Genomic DNA, 27,721 nt, shown 5'->3' on the forward strand with positions numbered 1-27,721 from the left:
AAGTGTAAAAGTTGTTTTACTTTAATACAAAATTATACATAGAAAATCATATGAGCAAAATCAAATATTCACTAAATATCAGTGAAGTTATCATTGCAATGTCCATACCAGCTTTTCCTGCATCCTCTCTCCATCCCCACTTGGGCTGGTGTATTTCGCTGCTGTGTGGTAAAGACCTGGGCCCAGGGAAGCAGAGCTGGCATCCACATCTACGTGTTTGGGGCCCCCTGGGTGGTTGAAGTGGGGCTGCAGGTGGCCCCACTGTTTTTTCCTTCTGCTTTCTCAATTTCTTTTACCACTTCTCCTGCCCTGGCCCACCGTTCAGGGGTGTTCAGTTCTGCAGCCAGGGAGAAAGCCTCACCCCTTTCTCCTCGGACGGCTTTGAGGGGAAGGGAAGAAGCAAGTGCAGTGGGTACGCATGGCACTGAGAGATGATTGTGGAAGTCGTCTTTGTGGGTTGTCTTCTGTGTCTGAGAACGCAGTTGTGGCCTCAGGTCTATGTCTACTTCCCTGATCGGAAAGAGAACCTGGGTGGAGAGAGAGAGGGGGCGGTCAGAGGAAACAGAGAGAGCTCTGAAGCAGAGGGTGCACAACCCCCTGCAAATTCTGTAAGCAGCTCCTGCAGGCCATTCACTCAAAAGTTTATTTCTTAAGAGCTTATTATGCAACAGGCACTGTTCCAGGGCTTTCCATCTACTAGTTCATTTCACACTCATAACAACATGAGGAGGTCGAGTATAGTCAATATCCCCATTTTACAGATGAGTAAACTGAGGTTCTCGGAGGTTAAGTAACAGGCCCAAGGTCACACAATTATGCCTTGGAAGTGGGAGTTGGGCCCAGAAGCCCACTTAACCACTGTGCTAGACTGACAAATGGAGTCTGGAATGTTTTTGTTTTCATTTTAAGTGGTTTTTATTGTAGAGGAAACGATAACTTCTCAGTGTTCCCTGAGAAGGAATAATGAATGACTAACATGTAAATTCTTGGAAATAACAGATAAAACATATAAAGATATCCCCTGAGGCATGAACACCAAACTTTCAGTCCTCCTGACGCACTTGACACATGGAGGTGATCACAAAGTAGTGTCAATGCTAGTTCAGGTTGTTGGAAAGATGCAAAGATGGCCAGTGAGCTGAAAAGTCAGTGATGGGGATACAGGCTCTTGCTTCTAGTCAAAGACAACCCCCAGTCCCAGCCCCGCTAGGAGCTCTGCCGGCAACGGCAGGGGCGAGCCCTTGACTCCTGTGTGGATACAGGCGTTAGGGCACATCCGCCCTCCCCCTGAACCTCTGTATACCACCTCCCAACCCCCACTTCCCTGCCTCAGGAAATGACATCACCCCCACCCAGTCATTCAAGCCAGGAACTGGGAGTTGTTCTCAATTCCTCTCCTGTCAGCCCATCTGTTGTATTTTAGTCACCATGCCCCAAATATGTTCCTAATCCCACCACTTATCTCCTGCACTGCCACCCCCAGGCCGAGCCACCCTGACGAGCACCACAGCCTTCCCGTCCGCCCCCTCCCCCGCCGCCCTCACAATCCACTCACATAGCAGCCAGCATGACCACATCACTGTGCAGAGCTAAGTCATTCCTCAGCTTAAACCCTTCCAGGGCTCCCCATTGTTCTCGGGACAAAGATAAAAACCCTTCTTAGTGTGACCTAATTCTTCGGGAAGTCATTCATTCATTCACCCCATAGCTTGTCTGATCATGAAATCGCGGCCTCACTATCTTCAAATCTGTGTCTTCAATGTGTGCTCAGTCGTGTCTGACTCTTGGCGGCCCCGTGGACTATAGCCCGCCAGGCTGCTCTGTCCACGGGATTCTCCAGGCAAGAATAGGGAGCAGGTTGCCATACCCTCCTTCAGGGGATCTTCCCAACTCAGGGATCGAACCCAAGTCTTGCATCTCCTGAACTGGCAGGAGGGATTCCTTACTACTAGTGCCACCTGGGAAGCCCATGTCCTTAGGCTGGCTTACATACATTTCATTTTCGCCATATCAGGCTCAAACTCCAATTATGTGACCCAAAGAACTCCCCAAGAAGAGGCAGAAAGAAACCAGTAGCTTATGCATCTGGAAGCCTTGTTTCCAGTGCGATCCTCAGCCAGTGAATAGCCCACATAAACACTTTCAGATCTGATACCCTCTGTAGGGTGGAGATGCTCTCTCATACATTATCCTACCACAGGAGACCCTTTCTAGGGAAAAGAAACACTTTGACTCTGTTCTATCAACCCTTCTCCACAAAGTGGTCAGAGTAAACTTTTGTTTTTTCAAAAAGATTTTATTTTTTATTTTCGGCTGCATCATGTGGCATGTAGGATCTTAGTTTCTGAACCAGGGATTGAATCCATGCCTACTGCATTGGGAGCATGGAGTTTTAACCCCTGGATCACCAGGGAGGTCCTTAAGCTTTTTATAGGTGAATACAGACATGTTACTCCCTAGCTTAAAACCTTCCAAGGTCTTTCCAAAGCACTTAGAATGAAACCCAAAGTCATCACTGGGATCCATGTGACCCAGAACAACCCGATCACTTCCCATTCCAACCTCACCTCCCTTCTCTTTGCTGCTCCAGCCACCATCGTCTCTGCTGCACAAGCTGTCTCCAGCCTCTGACCTTTATACCTGCTGTTCCTTCTGCCAGAAAGGCAGGGAAAACTCAGATCATTATGGTCTTTCAGGGCTCAGCTTGAATGCTGCCTTTTCACAGGCGCCTTCCAGGACTCAACAAATTTAAAGTAGCTCTTTATCGGGACTTCCCTGGCAGCCCAGCGGTTAAGACAGTGGTTCCATGGCAGGGAGGACGGGTTCAATCCCTGATGGGGGAACTAAAGTCCCCCATGCCTCAAGGTGAAGCCAAAAAAATGAAAAAGTAGCTCCCTGAAATTGTCCTGACCAGTTCACTCTCTACCTCTCCCACTAGAATGTAAGCACCATGAGGGCAGGGACTGTGTCTTGTTCACTCTACCCCAGCACCTAGAACAGTGCCTGCTGCACGGTAGACCCTCAATAAATATTTGCTGGAGGAATAAATAAATGTGGTTTCAAGTGGTCTTGTCTGACAAAGCTGTTTTCATGCAGTCATTCAAGAAACCTGGACTTCCCTGTGGTACAGTAAATAGGAATCTGCCTGCCAACGCAGGGAACACAGGTTCAATTCCTGGTCCGGGAAGTTCCACATGCCTTCGAACAACTAAGCCCATGTGCCATAAGTACTGAGCCCACATGCTGCAACTACTGAAGCCCATGTGCCCAGAGCCTGTGATCCACAGCAACGGAAGTCATCGCAATGAGAAGTCCATGCACCACAATGAGAGAGTAGCCCGCAACTAGTAGCCGGCAACTGGCCGCAACTAGAGAAAGCCCGAAGGCAGCAATGAAGACCCAGTGCAAGCAAAAAATAAGGAAAGAAAAGAAAGGAGAAAAGAAAGCCTGGCAGAGACATCCTTGGTGGTTCGGTGGTTAGGACTCCACACTTCCACTGCAGGGAGCCTGGGTTTGATCCCAGGTGAGGAAACTAAGATCCCACAAGCCTGGGAATACTTAACTAAGAAGATGCATGCTCTGTGGGCTATCTGCCCCCACAGAATCATGTTCTCCCTTCTCTGGCCTGCTCTCAACTCCAGGAGGCTGACATCTGTGGATGATCTCAACAAGCTCCCTTGTCCTCTAGCTTCTGGCTGGGCTCAGCCAATGGGAAGCACCAGCAGGAGGTGGGAGGGTGGGAGGAGAGAAATGTAGGGGTATTCACTCCCGGCTCTGTCCCTGCCGGCCTTGTCTCACTAGTCACTGTGTGTTCCTCTTCTGAAGGCCACACTTCAGTCTGACTCCCCCAGGGCCCCTCACAGCTCCCTCTCCTCGCTCCTCTGTTGCCCGCCCCAGGGTGCTTCTCCATCCCTTATCTCTGTTCCCACATCTGTAAAATGTCCCTTCTTGAAATCTTTTCAGTCACTCCTTTTGAGTGAACCTTGGTTTCTTGATAAACAAGAACCCTGGCTGATAGGCCCCGTGGCCCTGCAATTTTCCTCCTGGATGTCTATCCCTGGGAAATTCACACACAAATCCATGAGAGGACATGAATAAGCATGTAGATATTCACTGCAGCACTCTCCACAGTGGGGGAAGGCAACCTGGGATCCCATCACTGGGGTTAGAAACAAGAGGTGTGTCTACGCTGCTAGGTGGATGGATCTTAAAAAACTGCTTACGAACTTCCCTGGTGGTCCAGTGGCTAAGACTTCGAGCTCCCAATGCAGGGGGCCTGGTTTGATTCTCGGTCAGGGAACTAGATTCTGCAAGGTCACAATTAAGACCCGGTATGTTCAAATAAGGCCTTCCCTTGTAGCTCAGATGGTAAAGAATCCACCTGCAACACAGGAGACCCTGTTTCGATCGCTGAGTTGGGAAGATCCCCTTGAGGAAGGCATGGCAACCCACTGCAGTATTCTTGTCTGCAGAATCCCATGGACAGAGAAGCCTGGCAGGGCTACAGTCCATAGTGTTGAAAAGTGTTAGACAGGACTGAAGCGACTGACCACGCATGCATGCATAGTCAAATAAAGAAAAAATTAAAACAAAACAAAAAATTGCTTAATGTCCATCAAGAGATGAATAGATAAATCGAAAGTGGTCTACACATACCATGGAATATCACTAGGCTTTAAAAATGAAAGAAATTCTGACATGTGGTACAACATGAATGAACCTGAGAACAATATGCTAATCGTATAAGCCTGTCACAGAAGGACAAATACTGTATGTCTCCTCTTATATGAGGTCTCCAGAGTAGTCAGATTCATAAAGACAGACAGGGGAGTGGTGGTTGCCAGGGGCTGGGGGAGGGGAACTGAGCAGTTAGTGTTTAATGGGGACAGAGTTTCAGGACGGGATGATGAAAAAGTTCTGGAAATAGACTGTGGTGATAGCTGCACAATATCATAAATTTCCTTTTTTCTTTTTTTTTGGCCACACCACACAGCATGTAGGATCTTAGTTCCCGGACCAGGGATCAAACCCACACCCCCTGCAGTGAAAGTTCAGAGTCTTAACCACTGGATGGCCAAGGGAAGTCCCTATAAACATACTGATATATAATGCCCCTGAAAAATGGGGACTTCTCTGTTGGTCCAGTTGCTAGGACTCCACACTCCCAATTCAGGAGCCTGGGTTCAATCCCTGGTCGGGGAATTAGATGCAAAAAAAAAAAAAAAATCCCACATGCCAAAACTAGTAGTTTGAATTCTGAGACTAAAGACTCCAAGTGCTGTGGCTGGGGATCCGGAGTACCTCAACTAAGGATCCTATGTCCCGCAACTAAGACCTCGTGCAGCCCAATAAAAAAGTATTTTTTAAAAAAATGACTAAAATGGTCTCACAGACATAGAAAACAATCTATTATGGTTACCAAAGGGGAAGTACAGGGGAGGAATAAATTAGGAGTTTAGTATTAACAGATACACACTATATATAAAATAGATAAACAACAAAGACCTACTGTACCACACATGAAATAATGTTCAATAACTTGTTATAACCTATAACAGAAAAGATATTTAAAAAGATATATATTATATATATGTATAACTGAATCACTTTGCTATACACCTGAACTAACACAACAGTGTAAATCAACTAACTTCAATTTTTAAAAAATGATCAAAATGGTAAATTTTATGTTAGGTATAATTTTTAAAAAACACTAAAGAAAAGGATCATTCACACTCAGTTCTCAAAACTCAAAGCATTTGACCATATATTGCTTAAAGCTGTGCCGCGCAATACAGTGGACACTACGAGTCTTAATGGAAATATGCTGTCAGTGTGAAATATACATAAGATTTCAAGGGCTTACTATTTTTAAAAAAAGATTGTAAAATATCTCACTAACAATATTTTATAGTTATTATCATTGAAAATGACAATATTTTGGAAGCATTAATTAGTAAAACATATTACTAAAATTTTTGTTAAAAAGTGCCTGAAGAATTCCCTGGCGGTCCAGAGGTTAGGACTCTGAGTTTCCACTGCAGGGGGCAGAGGTTTGATCCCTAGTTGGGAACTAAGATCCCGCAGACATGGCGCAGCAAAAAAAAAAAAAGCCTAAAAAAGAAGAGTGCCTGGTAAAAAGAAGGGAGGAAAAAAGCACTAGGAAACAGAATGAGAGTGAAGTGTTAAACAAAATATCAGTTACCATTGAAAACACATCCACATAATATATACTTTTTAGAATACATTAAATACATATGAGATGGGCTGAGGGGGAGGGGAGCTGGGAAGCAGATTGCGAATGGGGGATGGAGATAAAGAGGGAATAAATAAAAGCAAGAAGAAAGCAAGCTTGTGCTGACAACAAGCTCATCGTGCCATGAGCTGAGAATCACTAATGGAACACTCTGTTCCTGAGGATCCAAAAAAAGAAAAAGAAAACAAAAAATCTCTCTTCTCTCTTGAAACAAAGGCATCTTAATTAAACCTATCCTGGAAGGTAACCCAGAATCTCTGACCCCTCAAAATTACTTCCCTGTAAAACCGGAGTTGACACAGTCCTTACAAAATTGGTCACGGCAGTACCCCCAGGGTGAATATCTCGCCTGGAGCACAATATAATATAGACTCAGTGAGAGTCTGTTGACTAACTAATGACCAAATACATGAATGGAAGTTGAGGTCCCCTCAGCCCTCCCTGGGAGGCAAGACTAATGAAGCAAGAGCTGGATGGAGGCTGAGGACCCGTTGCAACCCACAATGTGGGTTCATTCGGATCACACAGTTTTTATTTTTAAGCTTAAATGATTTGCCAGCATTTGGAAAACAGATTCCATGAACAAATCTGATGTCTTGGCATCTCTCAAGAATCAGAAGGTCTGTTAACAAGTTGTTCATTGGCCAGACAGAACTGAGGGGCAAATGTCCCCTACCCTACCCTACACCCCCCTCACACATCCACATGAAGTGCTTGGCCCCAATAGGCTTTCGAGTTAGACACCCTTGACCAAGGCTGTTTCTCACTTTCGATCCAAAAGACCAGGAGCTGGGAAACTGTCACCAGGCCAGACATTTTCAAAGCAACCAAGACCAACAGGCTGCTTGCTTTAGCCTGGAGTGGAGGAAAGGTGTGCCTCAGTTCAGCTCAGTTCAGTCGCTCAGTCATGTCCAGCTCTTTGTGACCCCATGGACTGAGCATGCAAGGCTTCCCTGTCCATCACCAACTCCCGGAGCCTGCTCAAACTCACGTCCATCTAGTCAGTGATGCCATCCAACCATCTCATCCTCTATCATCCCCTTCTCCTACCTTCCATCTTTCCCAGCATCAGGGTCTTTTCCAATAAGTCAGTTCTTCGCATCACATGGCCAAAATATTGGAGCTTCAGCTTCAGCACTAGTCCTTCCAATGAATATTCAGGACTGATTTCCTTTAGGATGGACTGGTATGATCTCCTTGCAGTCCAAGGGACTTTCAAGAGTCTTCTCCAACATCACAGTTCAAAAGCATCAATTCTTTGGCACTCAGCCTTCTTTATGATCCAACTCTCACATCCATACATGACTACTGGAAAAACCAGAGCTTTGACTAGATAGACCTTTGTTGGCAAAGTAATGTCTCTGCTTTTTAATATGCTGTATAGGTTAATCATAGTTTTTCTTCCAAGGAGCAAGTGTCTTTTAATTTCATGGCAGCAGTCATGATCTGCAGTGATTTTGGAGCTTAAAAAAATAAAGTCTGTCACTGTTTCCACTGTTTCCCCGTCTATTTGCCATGAAGTGATGGGACCAGATGTCATGATCTTAGTTTCTGAATGTTGAGTTTTAAGCCAGCTTTTTACTCTCGTCTTTCACTTTCATCAAAAGGTTCTTTAGTTCCTCTTTGCTTTCTGCCATAAGGGTGGTGTAATCTGCTTATCTGAGGTTATTGATATTTCTTCTGGCAATATTGATTCCAGCTTGTGCTTCATCCAGTCTGGCATTTTGCATGATGTATTCTGCACATAAGTTAAATAAGCAGGGTGACAACATACAGCCTTGATGTACTCCTTTCCCAATTTGGAACCAGTTCGTTGTTCCATGTTCAGTTCTAACTGATGCTTCTTGACCTGCATACAGGTTTCTTAGGAGGTAGGTAAGGTAGGTATTCCCATCTCTTAAAGAGTTTTTGACATTTTGTTGTGATCCACACAGTCAAAGGCTTTAGCATAGTCCATGAAGCAGAAGTAGATATTTTTCTGGAATTCTCTTGCTTTTTCTATGATCCAGCAGGTGTCAGCAATTTGATCTTTGGTTCCTCTGTCTTTTCTAAATCCAGCTTGAACATCTGGAAGTTCTTGGTTCACGTACTATTGAAGCCTAGCTTGGAGAATTTTGAGTATTACTTTACTAGCGTGTGAGATGAGTACAACTGTGCAGTAGTTTGAACATTTTTTGGCATTGCCTTTCTTTGGGATTGGAATGACCTTGTCCAGTCCTGTGGCCACTGCTGAGTTTTCCAAATTTGCTGGCATACTGAATGCAGCACTTTCACAGCATCATCTTTTAGGATTTTAAATAGCTCAGCTGGAATTCTATCACCTCCAGTAGCTTTGTTCATAGTGATGCTTCCTAAGGCCCACTTGACTGCACTTCACATAGGATGTCTGGCTCTAGGTGAGTGATCACATCATCATGGTTATCTGGGTAATGAAGATCTTTTTTGTATAGTTCTTCTATGTATTCTTACCACCTCTTCTTAATATTTTCTGCTTCTGTTAGTTCCATACCATTTCCGTCCTTTATTGTGCCCATCTTTGCAAGAAATGCTCCCTTGGTATCTCTAATTTTCTTGAAAAGATCTCTACTTTTTCCAATTCTGTTGTTTTCCTTTGTTTAAGAAATGGAAGAAACTAAGGTGTGCCTAGTTGTATTCATACCTGGAGTCAGAAAAGGCATATCTGGGGACTTCCCTGGTGGTTCAGTGGCTAAGTCTCTGTGCTCCCAATGCCGAGGGTCTGGGTTCAATCCCTGGTTGGGCAACTAGATCCCACCTGCCACAAGTAAGAGTTCGCATCACACAACTAAAGGATCCCACATGTCACATTGAAGATCGAGGATCCTATGTGCTGCAACTGAGACCCGGCACAGCCAAATATATAAATAAATATTTTTTAAAAAAAGAAGAAAAAAAAAAAAGAAGAAAAGGTATATCTCAGGCTGTTGTCCAAAGGTTCCCCACATTCAATTGTCTGGGCATTCATTAAAAATCCAGATTTCTGGGCCTCATCCTAGAACCAGCGACTTGATTTCTGAGAATCTGAACTTTAACTATCATCTCACACTCTATGGCTTGAGGTGTAGCAACCAAAGAAACTAGGAATGAACAAAGGTGCATGAAAACAAGGGGAGTGTTCAAAGGAAACTGTCTTATGTGTCCTAATGTTGGGAGACAAGGGACCCTCCAGAGTTGGAGGTAAAAGAGGTGATGATTTATCCCCGGTAAACTCCAATAATTATTGCTATTGTTTTTCTTGTTGTTTATTATTATTAGTATTATTATCTGGTTATTGTTATTATATCACAGGGAGGCAGTACAGTGTAGAACCTGGACTTCCTTGGGTTCTAATACTGACTTCACTACTTACAATGTGTGTGACCTTGGGTACAGAACTTTACCCCCTGGAATTTATTTCCCCATCTGTGAGTCAAGGATAATAACAGTATCTACCTCATAGGGTCACTGTGATGAGTCAATGAATTAATAATGTCAGGTGCTTACACTACTGCCTAGAAGATACCGGCGTAGGGTTTTCATATCAGCTGCAGGACCACCACCAGGAGAGCAGGGCCTCCCCCTCTCACCCCAACTCCTTTCTTTAGCAATTATTTACTGGCAACGTGGGGCAGCAAGTCAACTCACAGTTTCCTTATGATTGTCTTCTCTTCCTTGTTGCTGTTGGCATTGCTGCCCATGGGAACAAGAGTCTCTTTCTCTCTTCTTCTTCCTGGGCCTTCTCTTGGTGGAATCAGGCCACTGGGAAAAATGAGATAAATAAGTGGGTTGTTTTACTGCAGATCTCTTATCTGTGCAGCTTTGAAAGTGAAGGTTCTTTTCCTTTTTTACAGTTTATTTATTTACATATTCATTGTTATTAAAAAATTATGGAATGCTTCATGAAATTGCATGTCATCCTTATGCAGGGGCCATGCTAATCTCTGTTTTGTTCCAATTGCAGTATATGTGCTGCCGAAGTGGGCACTGAAAGTGAAGTTTCTTCATAATTATTTTTTTCCTAATTATTATTATATTAATAATACTATCACTGAAAGCTCTAGAGTTAGACATTCTGGCCTAGATCTCTGGAATCTTCCTTCCTCTTTTCCAATGTTGATACCTCTTCTTTCTTTCTATTATCTAATTACCATGACTGGTACTTCAAGCTTCTCTATTTTCTAGAAACATGATCATGTATAAATTCTCTAACTCAGGGCTCCCCAACCTTCAGGGCACCAACTGGTACCTCCTGTCAGATCAGCGGTGAAATTAGATTAGAAATAAAGTGCACAAAAGTGTAAAGCTCTTGAATCATCCTGAAACCATCCCCCGCTCCACCCTGGTCTGTGGAAAAATTGTCTTCCGTGAAACTGGTCTCTGATGCCAAAAACGCTGGGGACGGCTGCTTTAACTTAAGCCTTGATTTCCTAATTGGTAATAAAAGGATCATAAAAGTACCTGCCTTCTAGGATTGAGGGATTAAGTGAGATAATACATGGAATTCATTCATTTAACAAATATTATTAAGCTGCATAGTCTACCAAGGTATATAGACATAGCAATGAACAAAACAGATAAAATATCTTCTCTCATGCAATTTACATTCCATTGAGAAGAAAACAGTCAACGAACAAATAAATAAGTAAAAATGTAAAAATATACAGTAAGTCAGGTGGTATGAAGAGCTAGATTGATGTTAATCAATAAGATACTGAGGTCAAGTGACCCAAAAAGGGCCAGAGTATTTCCCTGGACTTGATGCATAGAACTTGGAAGAAGGCTGTTCTCTCTCACTTGCTCAACTGGGACTGCCAGCAGTCATGCTCCCTAAGATTCAGAAAAGGATTATCTTTAATACAAGATAAGGAGGCCAACAAAGAAAAAGAATCAAAGAAAGAATCAGTTCTGGGGTCCCTGATTCCAACCCTGAGGTCTTAGATGCAGTTTTTTCCTTTATTTCTGACAGCAATTGTAGGATCCTTCCCACCTATGTGAACCGACAAAATCTCCTTTTGTACTTTGGCTGGTTTGAATAGGATCTCTGTCACTTGCAACCAAAAGAAGCCTGACTGTGATGAAGTGTTTCAATGTCTGACCCAGTAAGCTCATTAGATCCACTTAGGTATTTTGTTGTGTGTACCAACTGGTAAATTTATGCCTATGGTACAGGCATAAATTTCCCCCTTACCATAGACTGAATTATGTCCTCCCAGAATTCATATGTTGGGACTTCCCTGGTAGTCCAGTGGCTAAGACTCTGAGCTCCCAGTACAGGGGGCCTGGGTTCAATTCCTGGTCAGGGAACTAGATCTCACATGCTGCAACTGAGAGCTTGCATGCCACAACTAAAGGAATCCACATGCTGAAACTAAGACCCAACACAGTCAAAAAAACAAGAAAAAATAAAAAAGAAAATTTTTTTAAAAGAATTTGTATGTTGAAGCCCCAACCCCTAGTATTACAGTATTTGGAGATAGGGCCTTTGGAAGACAATGAGGTTTACATGAGGTTACGAGGGTGGGCCCTCATGATGGATTAGTGCCCCTTCAAAAGGAGATACAGCTTTCTCTCTTTCTCATTCTCCCCACCAGCTGATGACACAGCAATATGGCAGCTGTCTACAGGCCAGAAAGAGCCAAAACCAACCATACTGGCAGCTTGATCCAAAAATTACCTTTCTCCACTACCTACAGCTACAAAACACCCTAAAACTTAGTCATTTACAACAATGATGGGGAACTCCCTTGGCAGTCCAGTGGGTTCAATCCCTGACTGGGGAACTAGGATCCCATACATGACACAGGGTGTAGCCAAAAGTAAAAAAAAAAAAGAAAGAAAGAAAGAAAACAAACAAACAAACAAAAACAACCAATGATTTATGACTTCTCATGATGGCTCTATTTTTTTTTTTTTTTTTTCTGGCTGCTCTGCACAGCTTGTAGGATATCAGTTCTCCAGCCAGGAATTAAATCAAGGCCTTTGGCAGTGAGACTGTGAAATTCAAACCACTGAAACCACCAAGGAATTCCCAGATGGCTCTATCTCTTATGGTTGATTTGGTGTTGATTTGGTGGTTCTCCTGATGGTCCAGTTTGGGGTTCTCAAGTGGCCGTGTTCAGTTGGTGGATCAGCTGAAGCTGTCATATGGGACCCCTCGATTCTTCATGTGACCTCTCCACGTGACTACCTTGAGCTTCCTCATAGCATGGCAGTCTCAAGGCAGCAGTCTGAGATCACAAACATGGAAACTGCTAGGCCTTTGAGAGTCTTAACCTTGGAAGCCAAACAGCATCACCTCCATCACATTCAACTGGTCCAAGCAAGTCATATGGCCATCTAGGTTCAAGGAAAGGAAAAATAGACTCTACTTGTACTCCGATGAGAGGAGTGGCAAAGTCTCACTACAAAAGGAGTGCCAGATGGGAAAAACTGTTGTGTCCATCTTTGGAAACAGTCTACCATAGCTGCCTTCAGTTAAAAACTATCCTTAGCATGAGCTTGGGCTTCCAAATTGATGCAGTTGCTAAGAGAACACCTCAGTTGACATGCTGCTTTCTCCAGAATATATAACACTAGAGACTAAACAGAATCCTGCTATCTGTCTATCAGCCTGCACCAGATGGGAAGTGCCCATCTGTTGTTCTCTGGGAATTCAAAACTGGAACCAACATGTGTTGCTTTATTCACTTGCAAGCTGCTTACGGCATTGGCAGTCTAGCAGTTCCTCTTTTTAATTAACTGTGTCTGGAGCACTTATTAAATGAGATGCAGGCAGTTCTTTCCATTAACGTGGTTCCAACCTCAGTAGAAGGAAGACAATTAAATTCCTGTTGGCAGAATTCAGTCCTTTCGGATAGGACTTTCTAAGGACATTTTTACTTGCTGCTCTCTTAATGATGTCACATTGAATGAATTTAATGAATAAGATCATTGGGGGACTTCCCTGGTAGTCCATTAGCTAAGACTCTGTGTTCCCAATGCAAGGGGCCTAGGATGGATCCCTGGTCAGGGAACTAGATCCCACATACTGCAATTAAGAGTTTGCACATTTCAATTAAAGATCCCTCACGCTGCAAGCCCGGCACAGTTAAATTAAAAAAAAGATTTTGTTTTGTTTTGTTTCAGAGTACATCTCATACTTCCAAACTTTCCAAGTTTCAAGGTGGTGTGATAACGAAAAGCTCAGGCTCTGATGTCAGTCTGTCTGACATCACATCTCAAGGTTGCCACCACCAGCCCAGGGACTCTGAGCAGCTACTTGATCTCTCTGACCCTTAGATCATCTTGGGGATAATATTACCCTAACTCACAGGATTGCTGTGAACACTAATTGAAATTATGCTTGGGATACACTAAGCAGAGTTCCTGGTAAATCTGTACACAGGTCAAGAAGCCACAGTTAGAACTGGACATGGAACAATAGACTGGTTCCAAATCGGGAGAGGAGTACAGCAAGGATGTATATTGTCACCCTGCTTATTTAACTTATATGCAGAGTACATCGTGTGAAATGCCAGGCTGGATGAAGCACAAGCTGGAATCAAGATTGCCAGGAGGAATATCAATAACCTCAGATACACAGATGACACCACCCTCATGGCAGAAAGTGAAGAGGAACTAAATAGTCTCTTGATGAAAGTGAAAGAGGAGAGTAAAAAGCTGGCTTAAAACTCAACATTCAACAAACTAAGATCATGGCATCTGGTCCCATCACTTCATGGCAAACAGATGGGGAAACAATGGAAACTTTCTTTTATTTTCTTAGGCTCCAAAATCACTGCAGATGGTGACTGAAGCCATGAAATTAAAAGATGCTTGCTCCTTGGAAGAAAAGCTATAACCAACCTAGACAGCATATTAAAAAACAGAGACCTTACTTTGCCAACAAAGGTCCACCTAGTCAAAGCTATGGTTTTTCCAGTAGTCATATATGGATGTGAGAATTGGACTATAAAGAAAGCTTAGCACCAAAGAATTGATGCTTTTGAACTGTGGTGTTGGAGAAGACTCTTGAAAGTTCCTTGGACTGTAAGGAGATCAAACCAGTCCATCCTAAAGGATATCAGTCCTGAATATTCATTGGAAGGACTAGTGCTAAGCTGAAACGCCAAAACTTTGGCCACCTGATGCAAAGAACTGACTCACTGGAAAAGACCCTGATACTGGGAAAGATGGAAGGTAGGAGAAGGGGATGATAGAGGATGAGATGGTTGGATGGCACCACCGACTTGATGGACATAAGCAAGCTCCGGGAGTTGGTGATGGACAGGGAAGTCTGGAGTGCTGCAGTCCATGGGGTAGCAAAGAGCCAGACACGACTGAGTGACTGAACTGAACCGAACTGATAAATATGAGTTGGCACGAGACTTCCCTGTGATCTAGGGGTTAAGACTCCACGCTTCCAGTGCAGGGGATATGGGTTTGCCCCCGCGGAACTAAGACCCCATGTACTGTGCAGCACCACCAATACACCAAAAGGAAAGAAAGACTAGTTGACTGAGCCTGTGCTCTAGAGCCCGCGAACCACAACTACCAAGCCTGTGTGCTGCAACAACTGAAGCCTGTGTGCCTAGACCCTCTGCTCTGCAACAAGAGAAGCCACCACCGAGAGAAGCCCTCACACTGAACAAAGAGCAGCCCCAGCTCGTCACGACTAAAGAAAGCCTGGGGAAAAAAAAAAAAAAAGAAAGCCTGGGAAAAGCAACGAAGACTCAGCGCTGCCAAAGACACATACATAAATGAATAAAATAAAAACAAACAAATATTAGTAGGCGATACATTTTTATTCTTTTGGTCTTTCCTTTGCCTGCCTCTAATGAAACTGCTTTGTTTAACTGCGGGCTTCTCAGAATTATTCAACCACAGAGCTCCTTCTTGCTGTGCCCTGTGGGCTGTGGGATCTCAGTTCCCCAACCACAAACTGAACCTGGGCCATGGCGGTGAAAGCGCCGAATCCTGACCACAGGACCACCAGGGGACTTCCCAGAGCTTCCTTTTCAAGAAATACCTATGTGAAGTAAAACATTTCAGGAAACATGGTACAGAGGGATACAACAAAGTCCAAACCTGCTACATCAACAACTTCCTTATTTCCTGCCTTGCTTATCCTACTATTCCTCCTGTATACAATATTTACGATGATTTTTTTAACTTTTAATTTTTATACAATTTCAAACTTAGAGAAAAGGTATAGTACTAGTGCAAAAACTTTCCATATATTTTTTTACCCCAATCCTTCAGATGCTCATCCATGTATCTATCTACCTACCTGGCCATCCATCCGTCTTTCCATCCACTGACTCATCCACCCCTGCAACTATCTACCTTCTCTCTGAACTCTCCTGAGAGTGAATTGGAGAAATCTTACCCCCTTATTCCTAAATACTTAAGTGGCTTTCCAAAGAACAAGGACTTTCTCTTACATAACCAAGTTGTTCAGTTATCAGAATCACCACACTGATCTTTTCAAATAGTGAATCAGACCTAGTCATTCCCTTGCTTAAGGCATCCCAGAGTCTTCTTGTTACATTTGCTATAGAACTAGAGCTCCTTGGTGGGGGTGGGATGAATTGGGAGATTGGGATTGACACATATACATTATTGATATTATGTATACAATAGATAACTAATGAGAACCTACTGTATAGCTCAGGGAACTCTATTCAGTGCTCTGTGGGGACCTAGATGGGAAGGAAATCCAAAAAAGAGGGGATATATGTATACAAATAGCTGATCCACTTTGCTGTAGAGCAGAAATTGATATGACACTGTAAAGCAACTACGTGTGTTAGTCACTCAGTTGTGTCTGATTCTGCAATTTTGTGGACTATAGCCCTCTAGGCTCCTCTGTTCATGGAATTCTCTAGGCAAGAATACTGGAGTGGATTGCCATTACAACTATACTCCAATAAAAACAACAACAACAAAATAAAAAACCTAAAGCTCCTTTCTGTGGCCAACATGACCAGCTCCTGGTCTCTTCTGAACCACTGTATCACATTCCAAGTTCCACCATGGTGGGTCCCCTAAATTGGCCAAATGGTTCCCACCCCAGGACCTTTGCACTTCCTGTTCTACTTTTGCCCAACCAAACTGTTACTTGGTTGGCTGCTTCCTGTCATTCACCTCAGAGGGGTCTTCCCTGCCCACCCAATCTGACCCAGGCCCCTCCCCAGCACCCCAGTCTCTGTCAAGTCACTTTTCTACATTCTCTTCAACATCCACCACCCTCATCCGGCGTGTTCACTGCAGGCTTCCTGGCTGAGTGCCTATCTTCCCCCTAGACTAGCATGGGCTCCCTATTTCGTTTCCTGCTCTACCCTCAGGGCCGGGAATGGTTTCCAGCATAGAGTGGGTCTCCAGTAAGTTGACTGAACGAGCATCAGAACAGACAGTCACGTATCCAGGAGTCCCGGACAGGCTCCGGGTCTGCAGAGCAGGAGCCCCCGGCAGCAGCGCCCACCTCTTATAGCACTGCAGCTCTTCCTGCACCACCAGCAGCTGTGACTTGAGCTTGTTGCGCTCCTGAAGCACGTCCCTCAGCTCCTGAAGCGTAAAGCGAGGTCGGTTGGGATCTGTCAGGTCAACCACCATTTTGTCTGGTCCCAGGTCCACCTGTAAGAAAGGACATCGCTTGTACATTTCCCCACATGAGGATGGACTTTTCATCCCAGAAAGGGAAGTTCTCTTGTTCTGTTACTCCCAGGGGCCTGATGAGGGGAGGCATTGCCTGCTGCAGGTGTTTGATGTGAAGAGTTCTGGGAGTTCCCTGGCAGGCCGGTGGTTAGGACTCTGTGCTTTCGTCAGGACTCTGGGCCCTGGTGTGATCCCTGGTTGGGGAACTAAGATCCTCTTTAAAAAATTTTAAAAGAAGAAGAAGTAGTAAGCGTTCTAAGGACTCTTCTCCAAGAAAGGAGCCAGGGCTCCTTGGAGAGGGGCTGAGTCTAGGGCTGGAGCAGGGGAAGTCCAAGTTGAGTCTGGAATATTCCATTGTATAAGGGATGGAGACAGATCAAAGGGACATCGTTCGAAGGTGCTCCTACTGGCCAAACTGAACCATCTGAGTAACACCACGAATAATAACAAGAATGGATAATAAGTCATCAAATAAAAAGAGGATTCAGGAATTTATAATTTTTTAACTTAAATTAATTAACTAATTAATGGGGATCTTATAGCTAATTTTATATGTCAACCTGACTGGGCTAAGGAATACCCAGATAGTTTGGTTAGCCCATTATTTTGAGGTGTGTGTGAAGGTGCGTTTTGGAAGAGATTAGCATTTGATTTGGTGACCTAAGTACAGCAGAGGGATCTCCCCAGTGTGGGTGGGCATCATTAAGGGCCCAAACAGAACAAAAAGGTGGAGAGAGGGTGAATTCACTCCCTGCTTGAGCTGGGACATCCTTCTCCTGCCCTTGAGCACTGCACATCAATGTTCCTAGTTCTTGGGATTTTGAACTGTCCCATACCAGGACTTTTACCATCAGCCCCTGAGACAAGCCTTCCAACTTGGACTGAATTACACCAGCTTTTTTGGTTTTACAGCTTGCAAGCATCAGACTGTGGAACTTCTCAGCCCCCATAACCACCTGAGCTGATTCCTATAATGAATATTCTCATCTATATCTATAGCTACATCTATATCTCCTATTGTTCTATTTCTCTGACTAATACACTGGGGAGGAAGGGAATCTGTACTTTACAGCAGAAGGCCAATTAATATTTATCTATTTATTTGACTGCACCAGATCTTAGGTGAGGCACAGGGGATCTTTGATCTTTCCTGTATCATGCAGGATCTTATAGTTGTAGCATGCGAACTCTCAGCTGCAGCAAGCGAACTAAGAGTTGGAGCATGCGGGATCAGCATGGGGGATCTACTTCCCTGGCCAGGGATCAAACCCCAGACACCTGCATTGGGAGCACAGTCAACCACTGGACCACCAAGGAGATCCCTGGAATGCCAATTAATGTGTAGAAGATGGTAAGAGTTAGGAAATCCTTTTGCAACCAATTTAGTAATAATTGATTCAGGCAAGACTAATGAATAGATCTAAAACCATCGGGTGAAAATTTGTCGGAGAACAGGATATTTTACACAGTTTCAAAGTATTTTCCCATAGGCTACTTGCACATTACAAAGGGCATAAAAGCACCCTTCCAGTGCAGAAATTTTGTGGACAACACTGTAACCAAGGGCTAGAAGTTAACATCACCAAACATCACCAATAATGACAAACTGAATCAGGCACCTCTTGATACAAGACACTGAGAAGGATACAGCATTGCTTGAGTGAAAACTCTGCTAAACATGTATTACTTGAATCCAACCGTGAGGAGACACCAGAACAAGCTCAAGTTGAAGGACATTCTACAGAGACTGATACATAATATATTCAAAACTGTCAATGTCATGAAAGAGACGGAAAAGCTGAGGAACTGCTCCAGACTAAAGGTGACTAAAGAGAGGTGTCCTACTTCCCTGGTGGTCCAGTGGTTAAGACTCCAAGCTCCCACTACAGGGGGCGAGGGTTCGACCCCTGGTTGGGGAATTTAAGATTCCACATGCTTCAAGGTGTGGCCGAAAAAAAAAAAATGAGAGAGAGAGATTTCCTAAAGATACTGTACAACTCTATACTAGATTCTACATCAGAAAAAAAGTGCTATAAAGGTCATTATTATGAATTTTTAATAGGGATGGCATTTAGATCTTAGTATTCTACCATCTTTCCCCCCCTGAATTTGATCATTTATTGTGGTTACATAACAGTATGTCTAGGAGATACACACTGAAGTATTTAGTATTTAGGGTAAAAGATCCTAATCTTTGTTTTTCTGAAAGATCCTAATCTTTTACTAACTCTGCAGCTACCATAATGTCTGCTCAAATAGCTGGGCAGACTTTGAATGAGTAAATAATGTGTACATACATATGTGTATATGGGTATCTATAAATACTTCAGTCTGTATATCTTTTTTTTTTTGGCTGGACTTTGCGGCACGCAGGCTCTTAGTTTCCCTACCAGGGACTGAACCCACACCCCCTGCAGTGGAAGCAGGGAAGTTTCAGTGTCTATTTCTGTTCTTCTAAAAATAATTTTATTTATTTTCTTTTTGGCTGTGCTGGTCTTTGTTGCTCTGCATGGGCCTTCCCTAGTTTTGCAAGTGGGAGCTGCTCCCTAGTTGCAGTGCTCGGGCTTCTCATTGTGGTGGCTTTTCTTGTTGTGGAGCACGGGCTCTAGGCTTCAGTAGTTGTGGTGCATGGGCTTAGCTGCCCCGCAGCATGTGGAATCCTCCCAGACTAGGGATCAAACCCACATGCCCTGCATTAGCAGGCAGACTCTTAACCACTGGACCACCAGGGAAGTCCCCAGTGTGTATTTCTTAAGACATACTACACACACATGCAAACACACATATACGCACACCTGAATACAACAACTGAATCAGGGTGAAAGGTATACAAGTGTTCATTGCACTTGTCTTGCAACTCTTCCATAGATTTGACATTTTTTCAAACTGAAGTTAAAATGAAGCAAATATTTGAAAACAACCTAAATGTCCATTAACAGAAGTCTAGTTAAATAAATGGAGGCACAACTACACTCTGGAATACTCTACAGGTGAGAAAGAGAATAAGGCACACCGCAAAGAGAAAGACAGTAGTGTCCACATTCCTCCTCTTGGACCGACAAGTATCAGTGGTGTTTGAGAAAACACTGTGTCGTAAAAGCTGTGGGGAAACTGGCTCCTTCGGTGACTGCAAAGGGAGCCAACCGCTTTATCCCCTTTAGAGTACAATTTGGCAACAGTTCCTGGTGACACTGGGCTTCTCTGGGGGCTCAGACGGTAAAGAATCTACCTGCCATGCGGGAGACCCAGGTTCCATCTCTCGGTTGGGAAGATCCCCTGGAGAAGGGAATGGCAACCCACTCCAGTATTCTTGCCTGGAGAATCCCATGGACAGAGGAGCCTGGTGGGCTACAGTCCATGGGGTTGCAAAGAGTCGGATACAACTGAAGTGACTTAGCTCCTATACACATCAAAACGTCAAATGCCTTTCCTTTGACCCAGTGAGTCCACTTCCTCTACATGCTCAGGGGCCAACTGGTACAGATCAGAGTAATCCACTGAGGCTCAGGCTCAGAGCAAATGACTGGAAAACAAAGGTCTTTTGATAGGAAGCTGGTTAAAGCTGAGATTCTTAACATTTCTGTGTTCTACAGAACTTTTTTGGCAGTCTGGTAAAGCCCATATAGATTCCATCTCAGAATGATTTTAAATGTATAAAACAAAAGGCATGGGATTATAAGGAAACCAACTAAGATAACATACACTCATCAAAATCTAAAAATAAATATGTGATCCCGAGACCTGCTCCTTCATTAAACATGATGGAGCCACAGGTCCAATAAGATAGAGAATGAAAACAAAGTTTTGAGATATGTACTACATTGTAATGGGATATGAAAACACCTGTGATTTCCACTAATGATTGTCACAGGTACTACTGATAATATTACTGTGGTTTGTTTTCTACATTCATGATTTTTTAAAATTTATTTATTTTAAATCAAAGGCTAATTGCTTTACAGTATTGTGTTAATTTCTACCGAACACCAAAATGAATGCATTCATGATTGAATAAAGTGGTACATTTCATCTGGAGGCTGGTGAAAATAAAAATATAATTTCTGCCAATGCAAGTTCATGGATCTCCTGGATCAGATTCATAATCTCGGGGAACAGGGGGTAGTGGGGTCCCAAAAACTCCAAGCTGAGAACCCTCAGGTTGAACAGTTGATATTACTGTACAATGGAAGTTTCCAAAAGCCATTAAAAGATGAGGAAATAGAGATTTTGCTGGTGACCCAGTGGCTAAGACTGAGCTCCCAATGAAGGGGACCCAGGTTTGATCTCTGGTCAGGTAACTAGACCCCACAGGCCAGTAATATGAACTAAAAATCCTGCATGCAACTAAGACCTGATACAGCCAATAAATAAATAAATACATTTTTTAAAAAAGATGAGGAAGCTCTTTATATTCTGATTTAGTACCACTTTCATGCCATATTAAGTGAAAATAAGCAAGGGGCAGAACAGGGTATATATTATCATACTATCTGTGTGAATAACAGAAAACTATATTCATACCTGCTTTTGTTTGCATGAAGTATCTCTGGATACTTTAGAAACTGATGGCTTGAATTTTTTTCAAGGAGGGGATGTGAGAGCTTTTCCAAGGCAAATACTTTTGTAACTTTTGAATTCTGAACATAAATTTTAAAAAGACAAAGGAAAAAAAATCTCACATCTATTGGGATGGCTACTGTAATCAAACAAACAAAATATAAAATAACAAGTGTTGGCAGGACTTCCCTGATGGTCCAGTGGTTAAGACTCTGTGTTTTCACTGCAGGGGACATGGGTTTGATCCCCTTGTGGCTCGGTTGGTAAAGAATCTGCCTGCAATGCTGGAGACCTGGGTTCAATCCCTGGGTTGGGAAGATCCCCTGGAGAAGGGAAAGGCTACCCACTCCAGTTTTCTGGCCTGGAGAATTCCATGGACTGTATAGTCCATGGGGTCACAAAGGGTCATACACAACTGAGTGACTTCCACTTCACTTCACTTCACAAGGAATATCCCACATGGCATATGATGTGGCCGGAAAAAAAAACAAACAAAAAAGACAAACACGTTTTGGTAAGAATGTGGGAAAACTGGAATTCTTGGGCACAGTAGATAGAATGTAAAATGGTGCAGTCCCTATGAAAAACCGAATGGCCGATCCTTTAGAAATTAACAACAGAATTATCACATGATACGGCAGTTCCCAGAAGTCTTGAAAGCAGGTGCTTGAAGATTGATTCACAAATCCATGTTCAGAGAAACAATATTTATACAGATCATGAGGTGGAAGCAACCCACGTGCCCATTGACAGATGGATAAACAAACCGGTGGATCCCTACAATGGAATACTATACAGCTTTAAAAAGGAAGGAAATTCTGACACATGCCACTTGTGACATGAAGTGAAATAAGTCAGTGGCAAAAGAACAAAAATCATCTGATTCTACTTATATGAAGTGCCTAGAATAGGTAAATTCATATAGACAGAAAGGAGAACAGAGTTACCAGAGGCTCGGGGGAGAAGGGAAATTTGGAGTTAGTGGTTAGTGGGCACTGAATTTCAGTTTCGCAAGATGGGCATTTTGGAGAGGACGGTGGTGATGTTGCATAATAGTGTGAATTGACTTAATGCCACTGAACTCTGTACTGAAAAATGATTAAGATGGTAAATTTCACCTCTACTTTACCACAGCTAAAAATAGTAATTAAGAAAACAAGAAGAAAAAAAAAAGACAAGGGTATATTTTTATAAACTGTCTAGTGGCATTAAATATTCATTCTCTCTGCCTTTTCCCCCATGCTTGTTCTCAAGATTACGGTCTGGGAGGAAAATGTGCTATCTCATCTGGGGCTAATGAAGCTTGTCTGCTACGCCCCAGGCAGGAAATGGCCTGGCCCATGTGCAGACCACACTGTTCATGATCCATCGTGGGTCTATCTTTGTGCCTGGAGTTGGAGATGACAGGAAACAAGTGCAAAATGTGAGCTGAGGGATCTTGGGCAAGTCATTTAACTGCTCTTGAATCTCAAAAGTCAGGCTACTAATCATGATATTCAACCATCTCATATGACAGATCCTAAAGAAGAAGCTTATCTACAAACAGAATTGTCATCGTGACTAATGAGTACGTGAAGTAAAAGTGTACCAACAAAGCTACCAGAAATCCTCACTCTTCCCTGTGAATTTCAGCCACCCTGTTCCTGTTTTCCTTTCATGGCACACTTCTGGGTCTGTAATCCTGTGGGCTGGTTTTGAAGGTCTGTGTGTCTTGCTTCTCCCATTAGTTGTGAGGTTCCATGAAGTCAGGGACCTTGTCTAATTTAGCTCCATAACTCCAGGGCCCTCACAGTGTAGTCACTCATCAAATGTTACCACAAGTAAAGTCATAGGTCTGTACTTCAGTACTGTGTGGTTAAGACTAGCATCTCTGAAAAAAAAAAGACTAGCATCTCTGAAGACTTCCCTGATGGCGCAGTAGACAAGAATCTGCCTGCCAATGCAGGAGACATGGGTTTGATCCCTGGTCTGGGAAGATTCCAGATGGCCTGGGGCAACTAAGTCTGTGCTCCCCAATGGGAGAAGCCACCACAATGAGAAGCCTATGCGCTGTAACTAGAGAGTAATCCCTGCTCGCTGCAAATAGAGAAAGCCCTCAAGAAGCAATGAAGACCCAGTACAGCTGAAAAAAAAAAAAAAAACAGACTAGCATCTCTGAACTAAAATCCTGCCTCCATCTCTTACTTGCTATAAGTCCTCAGCAGATTACTTAATTGTTCTATGTCTCCGCTTCTATAAAATGGGAATAATAATAGTATGAGGATTAAATGAGATAATTCACTTGGGGAAGGTTTTTTTTTAAACTGTAACTGGAGACCCACTAGACAGTTGTGATATTAATTTAGTGAGTTGCACAATAATTTAAAAATTCATAAAAATAGAATAGGAAAGTATGACTATATATCATGTTTAGTAAGGGTGAGTCAGGATAAATTGTTTCTTGAAACTTTTGGTTTCATCAGTTCTGGATATTGATGCAAAATGTAATTTTGTAAAATGGGGGCATAACATATATACAGAAATATGCACTAATCTTGAATTTATAGCTTGATGATTTTTACCATATGTGTATACCCACGTGTGTGTGTGTATATATATATAAAGATTAGTTTGCCTATTCTTGAATTCTACGTACAGGAGGCTCTGTTTTGTACCTGGCTTCTACCTCTCAATGTAATATCTGTGAGGTTCATCCAGATAGTTGTGTGTTTCAGTACTTTCTTATTGTTGTGTAGTATTCCATACCACAAGTTAAAAAATCCATTCCTCTGTTCCATCTGGATTGTTTCCCAGTTTGACACAATTATGAATAAAACTGCCCTGGATATTCTTGTACATATTTTTCTGTGGTCATAAACAGTAATTTCTCTATAGTTAAAATGTATTTCTTACTTCAGGTCAAAGATTCTCAAATCGTGAAACCTGGACCAAGAGCACCTGTATCATCTTGGAACCTGTGAAAAGTTGTAGATTCTAGGTCCCACTGCAGACCTACTGAGTTGGAAACTCTGGGGCTGGGGCCAGCCAATCTGTGTTTTAATCATTCAAGGTGATTTTGATGCCTGATAAAGCTGTGAAGAAAGCTTGAGTGCTGAAAAATTAATGCTTTTGAACTGTGGTGTTGGAGAAGACTCTTGAGAGTCCCTTGGACTGCAAGGAGATCCAACCAGTCCATCCTAAAGGAGATCAGTCCTGGTTATTAATTGGAAGGACTGACTCTGAGGCTGAAACTCCAATACTTTGGCTACCTCATGTGAAGAGTTGACTCATTGGAAAAGACCCTGATGCTGGGAGGGATTGGGGGCAGGAGGAGAAGGGGACGACAGAGGATGAGATGGCTGGACGGCATCACTGACTCGATGGGCATGAGTTTGAGTAAACTCCAGGAGTTGGTAATGGACAGGGAGGCCTGGCGTGCTGTGATTCACAGGGTCACAAAGACTTGGACACGACTGAGTGACTGAACTGACTGAACTGCAAGCCTGAAATGCCTGCTTCCCTTATGGCTCAGATGGTACTGAATCAGCCTGCAATGCAGGAGGCCTGGGTTCTATCCCTGGGTGGGGAAGATCCCCTGGAGAAGGAAATGGCAACCCACTCCAGTATTCTTGCCTGGAGAATCCCCATGGACAGGGGAGCCTGGCCGGCTACAGTCCATGGGGTCGCAAAGAGTTGGTCATGACTGAGTGAGTAACACAGTAAAGCTTGAGAACCACTGCTCAAGGTCCCCATCAACCTGTCTTCTGCAAGTAAAGATGGACTTCCCCGGTGGTCCAGTGGTTAAGACTCTGCCCTTCCCTCTTCCAGCAGGAAGCCTCTGCTTTAGAACATACTCAGTGCATGGCCCAGCACCTAGTCAGTGCTCAGTTAATGTTACCTATCATAAAGCTTCTGGGCTTCCCAGGAGCAATGGTAAAGAATCCATCTGCCAATGCAGGAGACACAAGAGATTCAGGTTTGATCCCTGGATCAGGAAGATTCCCTGGAGGAGGGCATGGCAACCCATTCCAGGATTCTTGTCTGGGAAAATCCCATGGACAGAGGAGCCTCGTGGGCTACAGTCCACGGGGTCGAAGAGTCGGACAAGACAGCAAATTGAGCACACACACTTCTAAACTGAGGACTTGATACTCGTGGGGATTTGTTTTGAGGGGCTTGGATGTTCAAGAGAGGTAAGCGGCCCCCCCTCCCACTGGGCGCTCCCTGCACCCCGCCCCCGGAGCAGGTCCCCGCTCTCCCGCACTCACCTCCGGGCCGGCGGCCGAGCCCTCTCTCCGCAGCCCCTCCACCTCCTTCCTGAGGTTGTCCCGCTCTATTCTTAGCTCCTCCACCGTCAGGTTGCCCTCATTCACCAGCGTCTCCAGCATCTCCAGGACGCGGACGATCTTGAACTGCAGTTGCGTCACCCGGGGGTCACTGCCCAGGGCCATCAGCTCACGGCCCATCACGTAGGAGATGTCATATACGTCCTCAGCGGTCAGCTGCAAGGGGCTCTTGCCCAGAGCCCCCTCGGGGCCCGCCTCGTCCTCCTCCTCTTCCTCTTCTTCCTCTCTCAAAGGGGGCTCCTCCATAGCGGCCCAGACCCCTACAGCCTCCGGAGCTGCTTTCTCGCAATCTGCGAACGTCCAACTTCCTCCCGGCACAGAAAACTTTCCGCTGGGCCGAGGACCCTGCCGGGCCAGGGGGCGGGGGAATGTGGCCCAGAAGCGGCCAATCAGCGCCGCCGAGGGGTGGGCCCGGGAGGTGGGGGCGTCGGTGGAGGCTACGCCGGACGGCTCGCAGGCCCGCACTCCCGGTGCGCCGTCCACGCCGAAGCCCGTGCAGGAGTGCGGGCCCCAGGATACGGTTCGGGACACGAAAGGACAAGAGGAAGGGAGGGCAGGGGAGAAGAGGAACAGAGAGGTTAAGGAGTGACTGTGATCGCTCCCAGCCCGAGAGCCGCTGCAGACCGGGGGAAGGGCAGTGCCCCCCAGCTCCGCCCCTTGGTAACAGTGACCGCAGAAGCCGGGTTTCCACGGAGACGGGGGCGGGGTTTCCACCGCAGCCTGGGAGAGAGGCTGAAAAGCACACAGCTTTTCCCTTGCTGAACTCGGGCCTTCCAGCCATAGAATTTGCATGGTATGTGGAGGCGGATCCGGTCTCTGAGAGTATTTTCTGCGGCGTAGCGCGAAAACAGCAGTAGGCGGCAGCTCCAGGAAGTCTGGAGGTCTGGACTGCGTAGAGCTTTCAGGCCCATTGTCACCGGGACCTAAAGCATCCGAGCCTCAGTAAACTGGAGGTTTCCCAGCGCTGTGAACCTGGCCCTCTCCTGGGATCCTCCACTTGTCCAGCGTGTGGCCTTGGAGAGTTACTTAACTCCTCCAGAACCCCACTTTACTACTGTGTAAAAAACGGTACCAACAGTAGGGTTGCTGTGAGGAATATACGCGATCTTGAGACAAAATGTGTGACAAAAAAGCACATAGGAAGTGCTCGAAAATGCTATCGGGTATCCTGCAGTCTTTCCTCCAACAAACAAAAAGCTTGTGAACAAGAAAACAATCAAAATACATACTATTTTCAGATGGTACAATAGTCTAATGCTTAAAGCAAGCCCCTGGACAAGGGTTCAGTAATCCATTAATCACAGACCTGACAACACCCTGTGATTAAATAGGTAGATAAACTCTTAGGCTTACCATAAGTAAAATAAGTATATTCTTACAATGGAATGTTCAGTCAGTTCAGTTCAGTTGCTCAGCCGTGTCCAACTCTTTGCGAACCCATGGACTGCAGCACACCAGGCCTCCCTACTGCTGCTGCTAATAGGTCGCTTCACTGTGTCCGACTCTGTGCGACCCCATAGACAGCAGCCCACCAGGCTCCTCCGTCCATGGAATTTTCCAGGCAAGAGTACTGGAGTGGGTTGCCATTGCCTTCTGTCCATCACCAACTCCCCAAGTTTACTCAAACTCATGTCCATTGAGTTGGTGATGCCACCCAACCATTTCATCCTCTGTCGTCCCCTTCTCCTCCCACCTTCAATCTTTCCCAGCATCAGGGTCTTTCCAAATGAGTCACTTCTTCAAATTAGGTGGCCAAAGTACTGGAGTTTCAGCTTCAGCATCGGTCCTTCCAATGAATATTCAGGACTGATTCCCTTTAGGATGGACTGGTTGGATCCGCTTGCTGTCCAAGGGACACTCAAGAGTCTTCTCCAACACCACAATTCAGAAGCATCAATTCTTTGGCGCTCAGCTTTCTTTATAGTCCAACTCTCACATCCATGCATGACCA

At 44.4% G+C, this 27,721-nt stretch overlaps 1 protein-coding gene and 1 non-coding gene across 2 annotated transcripts; both read right to left on the reverse strand.

Moving 5' to 3' along the window:
- RILPL2 (Rab interacting lysosomal protein like 2) lies at positions 1-27,469 on the reverse strand. The gene is made up of 4 exons (XM_061142060.1): positions 25,693-27,469; positions 16,716-16,867; positions 9,899-10,012; positions 1-527 (listed from the first exon to the last, which is right to left on the reverse strand). The coding sequence occupies exons 1-4, from the start codon at positions 26,560-26,562 to the stop codon at positions 503-505; spliced, it is 1,161 nt and encodes a 386-aa protein (XP_060998043.1). The 5' UTR covers positions 26,563-27,469; the 3' UTR covers positions 1-502.
- On the reverse strand, positions 10,135-10,238 carry LOC133058090 (U6 spliceosomal RNA). Its single transcript, XR_009693214.1, has one exon. It is a non-coding gene; the product is annotated as a U6 spliceosomal RNA (small nuclear RNA).
- Positions 27,470-27,721: the final 252 nt, after the last annotated feature.

Source organism: Dama dama, chromosome 5 (genome assembly GCF_033118175.1).
Source record: "Dama dama isolate Ldn47 chromosome 5, ASM3311817v1, whole genome shotgun sequence".
In the NCBI taxonomy this organism is placed as follows: Eukaryota; Metazoa; Chordata; class Mammalia; order Artiodactyla; family Cervidae; genus Dama; species Dama dama.

What these genes read in the sequence shown, in the direction of transcription:
- RILPL2 (XM_061142060.1), bottom strand. Translation starts at nt 26,562, where the DNA reads ATGCAAATTCTATGGCTGGAAGGCCCGAGTTCAGCAAGGGAAAAGCTG. An exon ending in GCTCGGCCGCCGGCCCGGAG is followed by an intron (nt 16,868 to 25,692) that starts GTGAGTGCGGGA and finishes CCTTTCTTACAG; the next exon opens with GTGGACCTGGGACCAGACAA. An exon ending in AAGACAATCATAAGGAAACT is followed by an intron (nt 528 to 9,898) that starts GTGAGTTGACTT and finishes CTCTCCACCCAG; the next exon opens with GTTCTCTTTCCGATCAGGGA.